At 37.9% G+C, this 19,121-nt stretch overlaps 1 protein-coding gene across 2 annotated transcripts in view; it reads left to right on the top strand.

Annotated features, from left to right (window-relative positions):
* Positions 1–17,051, top strand: part of LOC117557401 (cGMP-dependent 3',5'-cyclic phosphodiesterase) — a 157,987-nt gene extending 140,936 nt beyond the window's left edge. For both annotated transcript variants that reach the window (XM_034233237.1, XM_034233238.1), the window contains exons 14-31: positions 1,136–1,247; positions 1,355–1,394; positions 1,883–1,946; positions 2,306–2,387; positions 2,867–3,041; positions 4,029–4,141; positions 5,850–5,927; positions 6,036–6,158; positions 6,287–6,357; positions 7,382–7,504; positions 7,590–7,677; positions 8,187–8,234; positions 8,757–8,831; positions 8,950–9,049; positions 10,254–10,366; positions 11,587–11,625; positions 11,733–11,839; positions 13,676–17,051. In XM_034233237.1, the coding sequence (XP_034089128.1) occupies positions 1,136–1,247; positions 1,355–1,394; positions 1,883–1,946; positions 2,306–2,387; positions 2,867–3,041; positions 4,029–4,141; positions 5,850–5,927; positions 6,036–6,158; positions 6,287–6,357; positions 7,382–7,504; positions 7,590–7,677; positions 8,187–8,234; positions 8,757–8,831; positions 8,950–9,049; positions 10,254–10,366; positions 11,587–11,625; positions 11,733–11,839; positions 13,676–13,910 (1,786 nt within the window). In that variant the 3' untranslated portion in view covers positions 13,911–17,051. The remainder of the gene's footprint in view (positions 1–1,135; positions 1,248–1,354; positions 1,395–1,882; positions 1,947–2,305; positions 2,388–2,866; positions 3,042–4,028; positions 4,142–5,849; positions 5,928–6,035; positions 6,159–6,286; positions 6,358–7,381; positions 7,505–7,589; positions 7,678–8,186; positions 8,235–8,756; positions 8,832–8,949; positions 9,050–10,253; positions 10,367–11,586; positions 11,626–11,732; positions 11,840–13,675) is intronic.
* Positions 17,052–19,121: the final 2,070 nt, after the last annotated feature.

Raw genomic sequence — 19,121 nt, 5'->3', positions numbered from 1 at the left:
GTTTTCTTTTGTCATGTTTCTCTTTCATAACATAGATTAACAGGGTTAGAGGTGCATTCTGTTGTGCAACCCTGTGTTGCATAATGACAATAGAAAATACTTGAAAAAGGCCAACACCAGTTGAGGTAGATGTTGATATTTGGCAGAAATGTTCAGAAGGCCATGTCGATTGCCTGTTGGATTTGTTTCTGAGGCAGGGTTTTGTTTTGTTTGTGCCCTTTGAGAAACTGCAGCCAACCCCATGGCAGCTTCACACAAGAGCAAACAGGTCACACACATTTTCCTAAAAAAGTTGTAATATCCACTGGTACCACAGAAAATAATTTTCCAGCTTGATTTACGAGACTGATAAGTATTGAGAGTGTGACCCTAAATGCCCTTAGATTGAGCTTCCCAGGCCTTTTTTCCTTCTCGGGTTAAATCATGCCTCCCTCGCTAGGATTCCTGGGAAAGAGTAAAATAATAAACCCTCAAGCTACACACTGCTCGGCACATCCACACAATACTACTACTGCCCTCTGTAGGCAAAAGGAGATAACTGCAGGAAATTACCAACATCACTGCAGATCATTTCATTCATCAGTCTTCATTTGCCTGCATGTCATTTCATTTAAAGACTCACAGTCCCATTCAGCACTTACAGGAAACCAGAGTTTGCTTCTGCTAGTACTGAAACGTGTATTGTTTTTACCCCAAGATGACAAAACATCCAAAGATATCACATTTATATGATATATATAAATAGATAAAACTGAAAAGGCATCACAGCCTCATTTTAAAGAAGCCAGAACAAATTAAATATTAAAGTTTTTGCTTGAAAAACGCTCCATAATCACAATTTTTCTAGATTAAAAAAAGTAGTTTACCATTTCTGCTACACATGTTGAAAACCTTTAGATATGTATTAATAACAAGGTACCTTGCTAGCTGAGGGGTTACAACTCATGCAACATTATTGCAATGTTCGATTGCAGCCTCTTCTCTCCCATTTCCAGTCCGTCTCTACACTGTCAGATAAATTAATATTAATATAAACAAGGGATCATAAAAAGTATTTATATTAAGAAAATCAAATTTATTTTGCGTCCTGAAGTAAATATTCAAGCTAAGTGTGTGTGTGTGTTCCCTGCCGCAGACACACAGAGGCAGATGAGCATGCGATCCAGCACTGTTTCTGCTACACTTCAACGGTCCTCACTTCAACTTTGGCCTTCCAGAAAGAGCAGAAACTCAAAGTGGACTGCCAGGTACTGCACATGCCCACACACACACTCACCCATACACACATTATATATGCCTCCATAAATATGCATGAAGTTAAAGAGCGTTCCGTGTCCCCTGTTTCTTCACCCAGGCACTCTTACAAGTGGCCAAAAATCTCTTCACACACTTGGGTAAGTTCTGCCAGTCTCTGTATGTGAAGAAAGAACGTTGTAGCATAATTTGCTTTAATAGCCCATATTTAAGTGATCGCCCAGTGAAGCGAATGGGGCATGTAATTGTATGTGACACTACCGAAAAGGTGATTACACCCATTATCATAACCATAAAATCAAAAGGGCATTGAAAGTGATGGCTCCACCTCTCTATCCTGTAATTATACTTAGTCATTTCGATTTCTATCTAACGGTAAGCACCAACTGCACAATAAGTCATTGAGGATTCATCGTGATTGCAGGTGCAAATAATTGATCCACCGGTACAGCAAATTGCCCTCTCACTGTACCCAACCGCTGATTACAAAAGCTCTTATCATCTTGTACCGCTGCTCACTGTATGATCTCTGTTTGTGTCTATCTGGGCTTTGCTTTTATTCCTTTAATTTCCTCCACTTTCCTTTTGTTTCCTCTCTCACCCACTCTCTCCCTCTCTCTCCTTTCAGATGATGTGTCAGTGCTGTTACAGGAAATTGTAGCGGAGGCCAGGAACCTCAGTGATGCCGAAATGTAAGACCTCTGATTCATCTTCAAAGGGATGCTTCAATGTGTGTGTGTGTGTGTGTGTGTGTGTGTGTGTGTGTGTGTGTGTGTGTGTGTGTGTGTGTGTGTGTGTGTGTGTGTGTGTGTGTGTGTGTGTGTGTGTGTGTGTGTGTGTGTGTGTGTGTGTGTGTGTGTGTGTGTGTGTGTGAATGTCTTCATCTCCATTTAAAAAGACTATCTGTGCAATTTGTTCTTAAGCGTCTTGCTGCATTTAAATAAAGTACAAAATGACCTGAGATGAAACAAGATAGAACATTCTAATTTTCTCCACTTTGCTTCATTCTCTGTCCCACCTCTAACTGTCTGTTGTCTTTCTGTTTCTACAGCTGTTCTGTGTTCCTGCTGGACCGAGTCAGTCATGAGTTGGTGGCTAAGGTGTTTGACGGAGGCGTGGTCAGTGACGAGGAGGTGAGACACATGTGCACACACACAGAGAGGTGCATGTGTCTTTCCTGTGACCTTTTAGAGGAGAGATATAATGTCTTTATTAGTGAGATGGCAGTCAAGATAGACAGGATGCGATGGAACGGAGAAATAGGGAATGACATTCAACAAAGGTCCCCATCCAGACTGGAATGCAGGATGTCGTCAGGGTCTTTTGTTGAGCATTTCCTGTCTGGCTGTACTGTCAACAATCAATTAAAAGCAATCGTGTAAAAGAAGCAAAGTGTCTCCTGATGACATAAGCAGTATGTGTGTGTGTGTGTGTGTGTGTGTGTGTGTGTGTGTGTGTGTGTGTGTGTGTGTGTGTGTGTGTGTGTGTGTGTGTGTGTGTGTGTGTGTGTGTGTGTGTGTGTGTGTGTGTGTGTGTGTGTGTGTGTGTGTGTGTGTGTGTGTGTGTGTGTGTGTGTGTGTGTGTGTGTGTGTGTGTGTGTGTGTGTGTGCAGAATGAGTTTCGCATTCCAGCAGATCAGGGTATTGCCGGTCACGTGGCGACCACAGGTCAGATTTTGAACATTAAGGACGCATACTCCCATCCTCTCTTCTACCGCGGTGTGGACGACAGCACAGGCTTCAAGACTCGCAACATCCTCTGCTTCCCCATCAAAGATGAGAGCAATGGTAGCAACAATGACTTATACACACACACACACAAACAAACACACACACTCTTCTACCTAACATACAAAAAAGTCACGCATTATTTTTTTCTATCTAAACTTTGTCATCAAATTGGAGCTAATGAGAAGAAAACTAATTTAAACAATACCATTAATTGGGAACGCAAAATGTCAAGGAAAATAAGTGAAAACATGCAAACAAATCATAATTATCCAAATAATCAGAAAAGACATAAATATGTAGGTAGGTTGTAGTTAACATTTTGAATTGCCAAAATGTCATTATTCTAGGTTAAAAGTTCAATATAAAAAACATTCCGCTACTCTTGGACAGTCTTTTCAAGCAACTCGGTACATCATAACTAAATCTTTTTCTGCTGTTCTTTTACAACATCTGTTATCTTTAATTGGAGTTATCTGCCCAGTTACCCCTGAGGAGTCCAATTAAGCCCTAATAATGAAAGAGTGAGGCTGCTAAGTATCAGATTCAGTATTTGCTCCTCTACAATACATTCCTCCTTTTCCTTTTTCCCTTTTAAAAAACGATGCTACATTTCCACAAAGGCTCTCTCTCTCAGAATAGCACAAAGAGTTGTTTCATAACTTTCTTTGCTCCTAAATGTTAAAGTGCTGAAGAGGCAACTAACTAGAAAACTCTTTGATCACGCTCCAGACTTTCGTGCTCCCGACTTCTTGCTGTATCCAAGCAGATTGACTTTAGATGCTCTGTGATATGTCTCTGTATAGAAAACGTTCCGATTGAGAGGTACAATTCAGATTTTTATTTTGTGCAATTGGGTTCAGCTGCAGTGTCTAATCAATTTAAATTAGTGGCTCTATTTTATTCAACGTCTGTTCTGCACTTTTGACGTCCTTGCCTTATTCATCAACTCTCTCAATTCACAACCTCACTGTACGTCCCACCTTTATTTTCCTCTTCATCTGTACTTCTCTCTTCTTCTCTTTTCTTTGAATCCTCATCTTTTAGAGGTGATTGGAGTCGCTGAGTTGGTGAATAAAATGAACGGGCCATGGTTCAACCGCTTCGACGAGGACCTTGCCATGGCTTTCTCCATCTACTGTGGTATCAGCCTCGCTCATGTACGTCTCTTCTCCGGCTGAAAGAACTGACACTCTATTCATTTTACATTTACTGCTCCAGCTTGTTCAATAGGCAACGACATCAGGTCATGGACAAGGCATGAAATAGTTTGCATTAAAGTCATAAGCTGCCTTTCACTTGTTTTTTATATGAGGAAACAGATAGGTCATGCTGTTAAGCAAGCTTATTAAGCATTGAGTACATCTACTACACATTTACATATGAATTAACAACCTAAATGTCTGAGTTCATGGAAGACAGCTTCTATCACTTTTTTTTATCATCTCAGCAATTTAAAAGTGAATTAATGCAGCATTTCTAAGTTACACATTCTTCTTCATACTCATTGTAAACAATCCTAGCTCATTATCTCCGCTTGGTTTTGATGAATAGCTCACAAAAACAATGTAATGTATAATATTGTAATCCCAATAGTAACCATTAATTAAATGTGACTGTGCGAGAGGAATTAAGGAAAAGTTTCTATATATAAATAATAGGCTTTCACACTAGTGTACTAAGAGTCCCTTTCTCCTTAAAAGAGTGATAGGTCTTTTGTTAGTGCTGTCAGAGAGATCAATCCTGTATGGGAAAATGGGATCAGTTCAGTTGGAGCGAAACGCTCATTCAAGGCAGAGCAGAGCAAAGCCTCCAGGGAAATCTTAAGAGATTCAGTCTATGATGGAGCTGAGTGGCTTCTATGGCGTAGTTCAGAGGCACTGACTGCTGCAAACCCATTAACACACATTCAGACGCTGGTGTATGCAGCCCATGAAGACGATGATGAAGATGGGCTGTCATGATACGTTTTTTAAAGTTTGAATTGATTTCTTATCCTTTGCAAGTATCACAATAATCCAATATTTAGTATCTTGATTAAAACACATGCTTTCATTCGCTGTTAAGCGTGTTTGCCGATAAAACTTTTTCATCATATTTGTCATTACTGCATTTTTTACCAGAACATAGAGGAAATGTTGATTAAAAATGATTCAACTGGATTTATTTATCTTCCCTTTAAAGAATGCCGATAAGCAGTCACACTTGATTTGAGTAATTTAAAGGATTCACATCTGATTTCACATAATGTGCCAAAAGAAAGGCACTGCATTAAATATAGAGATAAAGAAGAGACCATAGATAGAGAAAGGAAGGAGGGAAGGAAGTCTGAAGGAAAGAAGGAAGGGGGAAAGGAAGTAAGGAAAGAAGGATGGTAGGAAAAGAAGAGCTGATAGTCATAGTACAGCAGTGATGAGCATTTCTGTTCCACCTTCATATTTAGCAGCTCTTGCAGTGTCCTCTGAATAACTGCAGATACTCAATGGTTTATCTATAAACTGTAAAGATATTTCATATGAAAGCGTATTGCCTTCAAGGCAGCTCGTTAATATATATATTATTAATCAATGGTGTGTACAGTATGCTGTGACCGGTATCTAAAGGTTCGGCTGGATGATCTGTAATAAGCAGGAGACAACGCTTTGACTGCTGATTTTCTGAAGATATTCTTACAAATATTTGAAAAACTAGTGACAAAGTATAAATCATGCTCTTATGAATGCCAAAGACCGAGTCTACCAAGTGCTATTTTTCAAAATTGAGAAAAATGAAGAGTTCTTGCTTGCTGTATCTGAACTGTGCATCGTACAGTAGCCTGTAATATGTGACATAACTGTTGGTTTATTATCAAATTGTTTGTTTCTTTAGTCTCTGCTCTACAAGAGAGTCCATGAAGCTCAGTTCAGGTCCCACCTGGCCAATGAGATGATGATGTACCATATGAAGGTAAAATCACTATTGTGCATCTCACTTACTCTCGCTCAGAGGCGTGTTTTATTTACTGACACTGTCCGTATTATTTACCCAATATGATTCAGTATGTGTATGTTGCAGGTTTCAGAGGAAGAGGTTACTAAGCTGCTGGTGACGGGGGTTGAACCCGTGCTGGAGTTCCACCCGTGCTTTGCCGAGTTCACGTACACACCTCGCTCACTCCCTGATGACACCACGCCGCTGGTAAGAGACAGAGGTTCAGAGAAGATGTGATAGAAAAAAGAGAGACAACGAGAGATTAGATACACAGAGTGGAGGAAGCTCAAAGAAACAGAAACATTTGACTGATCCTGTTGTGTGTGTGTCTGCAGGGCATCCTCAGCATGTTTGAAGACATGGGTTTCATCAACACATACAAGATTGACCTGAACACTCTGGCCAGGTCTGACAACTCCATCAATTCATTGACACAATTTAAGATGTTGTGTGTATGAGTGTGTCCTCCAGTTGCTTTCAAATGTTATCTTACCTCATTATTTATTAAGAATACTTCCAGTTTTTGTTTTGTAGGTCCTTATTTTTCCATCATTATATCACACAAACTTCTTTCTAGATTGTTAAAGTTAAGTGCTTTTAGGTTTGATGTATTCTAATTATCATTGGTGTAATCCTCCCGATTGCAGTGAAGCATACAAGATGTAAGAATTAGGAGTTCGTACTGAGTGATTACACGGAGTGTCTCATCACAGTGAAGCTCTACCTAATAAGTAATACTACTACTACTACTACTACTAGTAAGTACTACCCTTATAAATGGTTTACGAATAGTTTGTAATTCATTTATTAATTAGATTGTGAACACTTTAAAAATCATTACTAAGCTTTTATAAGACATGAGATAAACAGGGTGACTGTGACCGGTTGCTTGCCAAATAGTGAGCCCACATCTATCTGTACTGCTAAGCCTTATATTGGCTACTTAGCTTACTTCGTCTTCTTCATCAGCCAGCATCCTTGGTATCTGTTGCTCACTGAGTTGATTCTCGCTAAGTAGCTAATATAAGGCTTAGTCATCTTGCCAAATAGTGAGCCTGTGTTGACGTATGAAAACTATGTTAGAACTGGTTTATAAATGGATCTTAATGATTAATAAAGTGTTTACAACCTAATTCATAACCTAATTATAAACCCTTTATGAATCATTTATAAGGGTAGTCTTATTGTAAAGTGGTACCAATTATTTTAATATACTGTTAACTTCAAGTCAAAATCGCTCCTTGCGTTGGGAGGTAGGAACATTTCCTGGTGCTGCGATTCAGCATTTCAGCAAAGTTATACATTTGTTTAAATTGAAAGTATTAAATAGAACCAAAACAAACCTTGAAGCTGGAAAATAATGAGTTTACATGTGCTAGATGTGGCATGCTGTGTTGTATTTGATAATAAAACTCCTGCTTTGGTGTCAGGTTCTGTTTGATGGTGAAGAAAGGCTACAGGGACCCCCCCTACCACAACTGGATGCACGCCTTCTCTGTCTCACACTTCTGCTACCTGCTCTACAAAAACCTAGGGCTATCCAACTACCTCGAGTAGGTGTAAAACGCTTGGTTACAGAAGTAGCTAAACGCAGTTGTTTTGATCGTTAACCCTCCTTCTCTCTTCTCTTTCTTTTAGGGAAATAGAGATTCTTGCTCTCTTTGTGTCCTGTATGTGCCATGACTTGGATCACCGTGGCACCAACAATTCTTTCCAAGTCGCCTCAGTAAGAGCATAAATTATGTTTTAGCCTTTTTAGAGGGCTTACAATGAAGCGTTGAAAATTATGGAAAGGGGTAATGAACCTCCTTAATAGGAAGTGTAGCAGAGTATCACTTTACCTGCAACATAAAAAAGGGCGACTACAAATGTAAATGTTTTAAGCTCAGGCTTTTAATATCAACAAATGATCATCGTGACGTCAGCGTCTCTCAGTCTGTGAATTCGCCCCAGTGAGATACTAGATGTCATTGTGTTATAAAAACATTTCGCACTGCTCCTCTGTAATCATGTTTAACCCTCCAGCACCTAAATGACGCACATACCAGCTCTTATTATGCAACAAAGGTCATCGTTTCAGCAGCTTCTTTTATGATTTTTCTTTTTCAATCTTTCATATTCAAGCTGACAAGTAGAGTTAAAGGATGTTATCAAATGATGTTGTTTCATTTGAATCAATATAATGTGTATACTGAAAGGATAGTGTTTCATTTGTCTGTCTGTTTCCATTTTCAGCAATCGGTGCTGGCTGCTCTCTACAGCTCAGAGGGATCTGTGATGGAGGTAAACTCACAACCAGTTACATCACAGGGATGTGGGAGAGCTGACTGGAAACAGAGCTCAAACAACATGATGTACCTGTATACAAATGTATTGTGAAAGGTCATGAATATATTAAGTTGAGAGGTGTTTTTTTGGTCCTTCCTATTTACACAAATGAGGAAATCAGAATATGAGAATCACCTCTGAATACAATGCAGTCAACAATACACTTAATATGACCACACTTCTAATGAGCGCATTCAATTGTGCAATATGTAGAATTAACCTTTGTAGAATTGTCCTATATTTGTTTGTTGCTTCCATGTTGATGAACTTCAGTATGTGTGATCTACTAATATTGTTTTGTGCTGATACGACACCTAGTGGCCAAACTCAAACTTGATTTCCATGCAGCAGTGATGAGGCACTGGGAGGCATGTAAACTGGTTTTGCTTGTTGTATTGCAACCTGACTTAACATTCCTTCAGAAGCAGCGATTTGAAATGTACTTACTTTCCCCATCATGCTTTATGTGCCTCACAGAGACATCACTTTGCCCAGGCCATCGCCATCCTGAACACTCACGGCTGCAACATCTTTGAGAAGTTCAACAGGAAGGTAAACTATTCAAATCTGACATTCGCAATTAACAAATGTCTCTTAATTATAATGAACATGTTCTTAATTCTGCTATCCAGCTATGTTTAAGCTTAAGTACATGTTGATGTTTTTTTAGGATTATACACGAATGCTGGATTTGATCAGAGACATCATTCTGGCTACAGACCTGGCTCACCACCTACGCATTTTCAAGGACTTGCAGAAGATGGCTGATGGTACGCCTCAGTAGTTCAGTATGCACAGACACATCTCTACTTTTGCTTTAAACTCACAACCATGAAAAGCAAAGGGAGGCTTTGTTCACATTTTTGGTGACAACAAACCAAGATTTTTCAATTTCTCCTCAAAAAATATGGGCTGATTTCTTTAGTGAAAAAATGCCAATTAAATACATGTTAGCAAACAAGTAGAACAACAATTGTAATCGTTTTTGGATTAAACAAGTAAATCAATGTCAATTTTGACGCAAATAAAACAAGACGGACTGTGACATTATAAACCAATTTCCTCTGCTGGCTCCCTAGTCGACCCAACACAAAAGGCTCATAGTTTTTCAGTTGTATTTTTCCTGGATCTGAGGGTCAAACTTGCAGCATTCATCACTAACAGTCTTAGTAATCCTATATTTTTATTGGACTATTTACCCTTTTGAAAAGGCCCTGGCTTACTGCACTCTTACATAAAATAATTGGCTGTAACCTCCTGGCCAGCAGTTTGCTACGCCTGAATGCAAACAATTATAAGTTATCCTGAGTGAAAGTCTCTTCTGTTGAATTATCGTGTGCTGTTAAAGTAACTCAAGGACATTAAAAGCTTCTAAATGACTTACTGAATGCCTTGCACCACAGTGTGTCACTTGTCAATTATGGATGTAAAATAGTTTAACCCAACACAGAATGGAAATATACAGTATTAAGATACCATTGAAGTATAATTTCTCCCTACCAAATCCACAAATTGCCTTGACCTAACATTCAATGTGGTACATTTTTGAGTACATTAAAATGCAATGAGTTTTGAAAAAATAAATATGAATCAGTTAAATGTCTTAAATCCTACTGAGGTGTGATGAACTCTAGAGTTATTACCAGTGGCTTTCATACGTTCTTCCAAAAGCTTTCATGTTACTACAGTATGCCTTTTAGTCATGTATTCTGTACCTGCTGTGTTTATTTATTTATTTTAGTTCATTATCTTTGCTTTTTATGCCTGTTTTTAAATGTCATTTAATAATGTATTTATGCTATATTTGTTCTTAAATGTCTTTTGTTTTTATTTTGTAAAGCACTTTGAATCGCCACGTGCTGAAAAGTGCTATATAAATAAAATTGCCTCGCCTCGCCTCGCCTTGCCTAGTTAAAATGTATGTCTGTTAATGCCGATAAAATAGAGTAACTATTTTGCATGTGTGTGTTTCAGATGGATACGATCCAAAAAACCGCAACCACCGCTCCATGCTGCTGTGCCTCTTGATGACATCGTGTGACCTGTCAGACCAAACTAAGGGCTGGAAAACCACTCGCAAGATTGCTGTCAGTTTATAGTCTCTGTCTACACCAATGTCTATATTTTACATTATAATGTGACATATGTAACCGCACATATAGCTGAGTGTGTTGTTGATGAACTTTAACACAAACAGATTTTTTGCATACGTCCATCCGTCATAACTTTAGAGAGTCCTGTTTATGTAAAAGAAAACAATATATGAATCAGAAGGCAGAGTTTGGGTCCTATCCTGTGAACAGCCTTGTATGTGTTTTGTGCTAAACACTTTTACAAATATTCAGCCATTTGTACACTCATGTATATGTGTCTCAGTCCAGAGATTGTCATTGTTTTAGTTCAATCATCCTTTTAATGTGAACAATGATTAATATTTAGTAATCAATGTATCACAACTTGCAAATTGCCCTGTCATTTCAAACAGTTTGTTGCAAGTTCATACAAAAAAAGTTTTAATGAAGTGAAAGGACTGCTGTAATGCAGTTTCAGAGCATGTATATCCTGTCACTGTTACTCATGCTGTATATTACTCTATAATGTTATTGCATCTCCTATTTTCAGCAGTGCATTCCTTACATTCTCCATTTCCCAATTACTACACAGTAAATTGATGCATTTATGTGACAATAAGGATCAGATATTCTTAGCTGTATTTTTGGAAACAACCTCTCTGTCTATGTACCCTTTATTCTCGATTCTGTGAAACTCCATTTTAGGATTATGCTTAATCTTGGTCTGCCCCCTTTCCAGTAGCAAAACCCTCCTCACCCTTGTCCTAAATCCTACACCCTAAACCCTAAATCTCCAAACACCTACAGTACAGCAAATTCACTATAATCCTTTCTCCCAAAACGGAAGCACATTTCTGTTTAATACAAGCTCTGGTCTATTTTGGTCTCAATTGGTACTTTCTTTTCTCAATGGCCAGAAAATGCTTGGGGATTAACAAAAACGCAATTTCACAAAATAATTAAATGTGATGATGACAAATGACAAATGATTCAGCAAAGTCAAATTAAGGTTATATTTGGATCAAATATTGAATACTTGTGTTTATTTTTAAAAACAAACATGTAAACAGAAAATTGGTCTGTCCCTAAAATATATAATTATGGAGGATTCCAGTTGATATTTGCTACTTTATTCTGGGACAATTCATAACTATATTTAATTAAGCTTTACCAACGTCACCATGAATATGAAACCGTATTAACAATAACAGATGTCTCTCTGTTTGTGTTCACAGGAGCTGATTTACAAAGAGTTCTTCTCTCAAGGAGATCTGGTATGTGCCAGTGTACATGGCCTGTTGAATGTTAAATCATTTAATAAGTATCTTAAGTGTTTGGTGTTTTATACATTAGAGAGCTCATTACTCGTCTGTGTGTGCAGGAAAAAGCCATGGGGAACAGGCCCAGTGAGATGATGGACCGAGAGAAAGCATACATCCCCGAACTACAGATAAGCTTCATGGAACATATCGCCATGCCAATTTACAAGTACGTACTAAGTGCTATAACATCCCACCTCTTCCCCTGAACCCTTTTATCTCAAACTACTTTGTATCAGGGGAAGGACTGACCTTTGTCCCAACATTGAAATTATTGAACAAAGGGAGATAACTGAAAGTATGAATCTCATTTCAACACGAACATATATAACTTTAAACTGGATTTGGATTGTCTTCAGTGAAAATGTGTTTTTGATCATTTAAAGCTACTCTAATCAAAATAATGATAATGATTTACTGTACAACTGATCAATGAAAAACCCACTGATAAAAAGCACTATTCTCCCTGAGCTTCACAGACCATTCTAGCTTCCTTTAGCTCATTGTTGTGGTTTTATGACCCCACAGTTTTACAGCTCTCGAAAAAACAAACTCACTGTTTGCCACCCAGTCAGAATCAAACAGCTGACACACCGACGTGTTGATGAAGACAGATATTTCCCTGTGGAGCAAGAAAGACCTGAAAAGAGAATGAATATTGTTCTGACATTCAGCCAGGCAGGCGGCCAGAGACTCCAAATGAATGATAATTTCGCTCACTGTCTGCTTTGTTTTGTAACATGTTCGCCATATTGACTTGATAAGTGACATTGTTTTATGTGGGACCTAATGCACTTCCCCAAAGTAGCCACAAATTGGATAATGCAGATTTAACTTAATTCGTGCTGTACACTATAGATCACTGTTAGAAATAAGATATGCAAGACATTAGAGTAAGATCAGTCTTTGCCACTTGAAATAAGCAACCAAAGGCAGACTAGTCTACAGCCAGTGAGTCAAAAAAGGATAATACAAACTAGAAGGGCAGTCTGAGAGCATAGAGCTTTGAAAAGCCTACAAAATAACCCCGTCATTTGGATCCACTCCAAAATGTAAAGAGCTCCTTCATTGGCAAATGCTACAACCTTTCAGCAAAACCAAGAAACTAAACCAAAAACAAAACCTTCTTGCTGGATGTAATAAATTACATTTTTACCTTTTTCAGAATATGAATTGACGTTAAATGGACTGCGTTTATATAGTGCTCTTTCATGTCTCATGGCATATACAATTCAGCGTTCACTCATTCACACACTCGTACAGAGGCTGCAATACAAGGTGCCAGCTGCTCAGGAAGACCACAATAAATACTTAGTTTTCCCGAGGTACTTGGGTTTATGACCTGTGCTTGATTTTAATATGAAATAAAATAAGATACAAAAAATAGAATAAAACTTTTTGAATTCATTTTTTTTTTACAAATGTGCGATAAACGATCAAATAAAGTAAAGTTATTTGTTGTACAATCATTAAAAGTTCAAATTAAATGTGCAATAAAAGGCAAAATAAAGTAAAATAGATGTTTATATAAACATTAAAATATGAAGTAAAAGTGTGCACATTGCACTACAATATATACAGTGCTGTATTAGTAGGTATAAGTTGTTTAAATACATTTTATTTGGGACTGTAAGGGGCAAAAATTGGGAAAATAGTTAGCCCTGGCACGCTAAAGATGTTTAAAATATCCCGTGGACACCTAACTTCAGAAAGTAGACCAAAGCCTCCTATTTTAACTCACATGCCAACAATGCCCTCTGTCATTCAGGCTCCTCTCTGAACTGTTTCCTTGTTTTCCAATATATAACAGGTGTATCACAATACAGTGGTGTTTTAGTTTTAATAAAAGTATTAATCAATTGTATTGGGACTGTAAAGACATGGCCAAATTCTTAACACGGGTGTGATAAAGATATTTTCTTGTAAAGTAATTACGTTAAAACCACACTTCGTTGTATATCAATAATCATATTTTTACTCGCCAACACTGCCCTCTGTCCTCCAGGCTCCTCTCTGAACTGTTTCCTGAGGCCACTGAGCTGTACATGAGAGTGGCGGCAAATCGAGAGCAGTGGACCAAAGTGTCCCACAAGTTCTCCGTCCGTGGGTTGCCTAGCAACAACAGCCTAGACTTCCTGGACCAGGAGTACGAGCTGCTGCAGTCCCAGGGCGCTTTCGGGAGCGACGACCACTGCATCAATGGGTGCCTGGAAGAAGAAGAAGGAGGGAGCGGTCAGTGACGACAGCGGGAAGCTTGAAGTTCTCTGTGGTCCAGTAAGAGGCCGAGGATACCTTTGGAGTGACCCAAGAGGGAGGGACCTCTCTGCTGTCCATCACCTAGATGTTTAGCTGGTCATGCAGAATGGACAGAACAAGTTTCAAACTAATTAAATCAGATGAGTGATTTGAAACGAGCAGATCCGTCTGAGCCGGTTCAGTGATTAGACGCCACATGTTGCTTGTGTCTCTGGTTCAGGAAAGCAGAAGGTGTTGACTTTTGTCTTTTTCAGAAGTTCTACTGGAAAAATGAGTTTTTAAACACAGGTCACAAGTTCATTCATAGAGCACTGGTCCTGATTAAGATTGTAAAAACACACACACACTGACAAACATATGTACATGTGCATACTGTGTCGACACACAACAGACAAAAAACAGTTCTTATGGAAAAGACTGCTTCAACATGTATCAGTGAGATAAAGTGCTATACTTTCTGTAAACTGTTTCATAATGGCTTATTTTGATTTCAATGGCTCAGCGTTGTTCACACACAAGCAGCTGCCATAGTCCCTCACCTGATGCTTATGAATGCATGCTGTATGGACACCTCATGTATTATTCCTTTATTCTATGTCAGTGTTGATTTCTCCATGGCTAAGAAATTAATGCAGTCCATTTTTTATACCATCACACACGATTTTTGTATTCAGCTCTTCAAAATATATTTAATTAATTCATCACCATGTTGTACGACAGAGATTTAGTTAATTTACTCACAGAGCGTTATAACCCTCATGTGTCCTCAATTTTGGGAAAATGTAACGGACAAATTGACAATCACTGATCAATGACAGAGTCACAGATCCCTGGCCATAACACCAACTTCATGCATTAAACGTTAAACACACACTCCCTGTGCATTAATCTGCATGTCACTGCATCAAGGATGCATCTAAACCTCAAATAAAGGTCGATCATGACCTAAAACACTTAATTTTTCTCTGTCATCCTTCCCACCCTCTGCCATCCTTCCTATTTTCTCGCACCGATCTCACTTCATTTTACTTTTAGTTGACTGACTTCCTCATAAACCACTTTAGATAGTGAGCAACCGAAGCCCTTTAAAAGATCCATCTCATCTGTTAGTGTAAATGTGCCAGAGTAGAGCGTGTTATATGGAGTGTGTCATTCAGTGTGTCATATGGATCTGCCTTATTGCGCATCTCTGCTGCCTTTCTTAGAGCTTTTAATATATGAAAATTGAAATAAAGAGTCTGTTTAATATGTATGTTGTATATTTGTTATAGACATAGTTTGAGTATCAATGTGGGGAATGAATGATCACAATGCTCAAAAAGATGTATATTTGTGAAATACCTGTGTGAAGACCTCAGATGTCACGTTCACTTCTTTCTATTTAAAATTATATATACCACCACCAGTGAATTATTAGGCAGACACATCAGCATTTTCAGTTATGAATGCACCCAAAAAATAGTTAAGAAGAAGGAACTCGAGATGTAGCCATCACAGAAATGACTGTCCTGAAAGCATTAACAGTTCACTATTGCTGCATCCAGAAATACAAATAATGTTAAGTTCTCAGATTGTGCCTCATATAGAACGGGGGCCATGGGGTTTTGTGTTACAATATGCCATATTCAGTTTTACTTAACAATATTTAAAATATGAAATGCTGCAGAGTTGGGGTAAAACAACCACGCAATAGTTACACAAAGAGTAACGTCTGAAAACAGTACTGCATGTAGGCAGTGTGTGGAGGGATGAGAATGAGAGAGCAAAGAAGTGGACGGATGAGTGGGTGAGCAGATAAGAGAGAGGACTGGCGGTAATGGAGATCAAGAAGAAACGCTGGTATTGATGATGATGCAGATGCAAACCTCCAGTGTTCATAATGAAAGTGAGGGTAGATGAAAGCAAAAATATTGCTATCATAGGATTTTAATAAATATATTTTTTTCCTTCAAAGGGTCTCACGAGGTTGCATTTGGGATGATGGTTAATTGGTAAGCAAAGAGGTTTGATTTATGTGTTATACACTTACTTTGGGATATGCATCAGTGCGATTGAATGCAATGGTTTGATCTGCCTTGGTCTTTTTTTACGATACATTTCTCAAAGGGCGTACAGATGTGTTTGTAGACTCTCTCTTACTCACATGTGGTTATCCCACTTTTATTCTTTTTAAACCACTGTTTCATATGTACCTGCCTTTTTAATGTGCAATACAAAGTGTCTGCCTCTGTGACGTTGCATAGATTCCTATGTAAATACCTATGCCTCTTGTTAAATTATTTTTAGCTCTGAGTTTTCAAAGGCATTTAAGTGTTAGTTCATGATGTTTCCATAAGAAGAAATCCAAATGCCTGTGACAAATGTAATCCTAAAATGCTTTTGAGTGTCCGGACCAGAGACAGTTTTCTATACTGAGTGTGTATCCGTCCCCTCTTTGTTTGTCATAGAGAGTCAGGGCTAACTGTGCCAAGCAAACATTGTCTACTTCCTGGCCAAGCTGCAAAGATATAAACAGGCATACCTACAGTTATTTTTGTTCTCTAATGTTGGTGTGAAGTCGAGGGCTGTGTTTCTATAAAACTTTTCTTCTGATACATTATCAAGAAATTATGAACACAATCTTTCCCATCATGACAGAACAGCAGGACTCTAACCTGTGAAGTAATGTCATTGTAATACAAATCTGTGACATAATTGTTAAAAGTGGCAAAAATAGAATTGCTGTAAATATCAAAGTTTTAAAAGAAATGTTACTTGATTGTCTTTCATTATTACAATGGGAGAATTCAATTTTTTAATGTATTTGAAGTGGTCCTGTTCTCTTTTTTTTCATGCCATTTTGAACAACCCCAAACTTTGACTATTAGAAAGAGGAGAGAACCACATGTGTATTTAGATGATACATATGATAATCTACCACAAATAATATCCCAATTTAATCTGAAATGTATACATGATTATACGGACAGCTAAATCCAGTCATCTGTTAATTATTTGTTTTGTTCTGAGTGCTGGTGGTCTTATTTTTCTTCAGATGTAAAGATCAAGGACATTTTTGACAAGAAGACAAATGGATGACATTTTGAGATTTTTTTTTCTTCCTTGGAATAAATCTGGTGAAAGGCTTCTGGGTTGCTGTCTCTAAAAGTGCACACAACACAACATGAAATGTAGCTTTAACATACTCTGCAATATTGCTTCCCTATGAACGTGTACTGAAAACACTCACTCCCACATACTGATACTGTATAAACATGGCCGGATTAACACACTGGAGGCCCCCTCCCCCAGCAAACAGCAACATCTCTTCTCCACATTCTGCATATCGTATGAAAAACCTTATAATAACTTGTTTGTACAGTATCTAACGCTTTCCTTAGGATGAGGTCCAAGTGAGTACATGCGTTTTTGCCAAGAATATAATGTTTTGTGCTCTTCGAACAAAGCAACTGATGTCAAATTAAATCAAACATAAATTTGACATTGCATGAAGCATTCTGCATGGATATTACACTAATGACATCAAAACATGTGTATGAAAATCTGAATTATGTATGAAACATCGTAATCTGAATAAGTAATAGGTAGTTATTAATTCTAAATGCGGAGGGATTAAAGTATGATATTGATCTTTGATAGATTTGTAGTGTAGTATGAATAGTTTACTCAAAATTGAGTTCTCAAGAAAGATTCAAGATAATCAGAATTGAAGTGGATTACAGTTTATGTTATATACTTATACTTAGTGACTTTCCATCCCTGTTATTATTAATATGTTTGTCGGATATATTCTTATCATTAAATTAACCATATGAGTACTTTTTCCATCTCTGTCAGATAACAGTGTTGATTTGATAACTATTAAAAAGAATTTATATTAATATTTTGTGCTGAATATAATTGGCGATAATGTAAATTATTCTTAAACATTTTAAAATGTAAACACAATTATAACACCAATAAAATGCAATATAATAAATAAGTTATAGGGTCCCATCTAATAAATAAATACATAATAAAAGGCATAAATAGTGTTCATGTACTTTCTTCATTCTTTGTTGGAATTCACAGGCAATGCAACATTAGACCTACATAGAGAGTGTGTGGTGGTTAAAGGTGGGGTAGGTAATCTTGGAGAAACCAGCTCGAGTGCGCAAGAATTTGAAAATACATACACAACCGGAAAAAATCTGCTACTTCCTCACCTTTTATGTCCGATTTTTATGTTTTTATGTCCTTTTATACAGGGCCGCCCCTCCCTACAGGCCAATCACGCAGGCTGCATGGGGCCCCGCCTTGCGCAGGGGGCCCCGCCCAGAGGGCCTCAGCTGCTGTGCGCAGTTCTCCGCTCAGTTCTCCGCGCACCCCCGGCTGACACGGGAGAGTGAGAGGTGACAAGGGGAGCACGTCTGTAACCCGACACCGTTGCAATGAATCGACATCTGACCAATCACGGCTTTGATACGGCCACTAGTGCAGGTGAAGAGATGTCGGTGAAAAGACAGTTTCAGTCCGGCGCAAGCTAGAGGGAAAAAAAACAAAACTTGAAGAAACTAGAGCATCACTCGAAGGTGGGTTATTGTCAAATGTACAACTTGCGAATGTTGTATAAGTCAAATTGCCAATTGCCATATTAAAACATCAGCTGCAATTCACGACATGAAGAAGGCAGTCTCTGCATAGAATATAGGCTAATGGAGATGCAGTTATTTCCAGCATTCTTTATTTAACATTCTTCAAGTATGTTATGCCTTTTATCTGCTAATGTACAGGAGGAAGAGTGATAAACTGTCTGTCTAGTTGGCTTACATAACAGTTAAAGGTTACAGCCTAAAAAACATGGAGCATTTTTCCCCCTTATATTCATTTTTATCTCAATTTGCACATTTCATGGTGATGCTCAGCCTCTCCCCTTAACTCCTAACAGTCATCATCATGTCAACCACAACACAGAGAAATACTGATAGCAATGTGTGAGTAGTTGTTGATACATTGCTGACAGAGGGAACTACATTTGAATACAGATTTAAGAAATATCAGTTTTTGAGCATGTCATAAGCATGTTTTGTTTTGACTATATTACAACTATATTATAATAAAATAATATAGTATTTATATTATTGATTATGATTATGATTATTATTATTAGTAGAAGTAGTTTATTTGCATTAATTATATTTTAATCTTTTTGAGGC

The sequence above is a fragment of the Gymnodraco acuticeps genome, unplaced genomic scaffold (genome assembly GCF_902827175.1).
Source record: "Gymnodraco acuticeps unplaced genomic scaffold, fGymAcu1.1, whole genome shotgun sequence".
NCBI classification, from domain to species: Eukaryota; Metazoa; Chordata; class Actinopteri; order Perciformes; family Bathydraconidae; genus Gymnodraco; species Gymnodraco acuticeps.
Note: the sequence above shows the minus strand (reverse complement) of the source record. Positions and strands in the feature narration are given on the sequence as shown.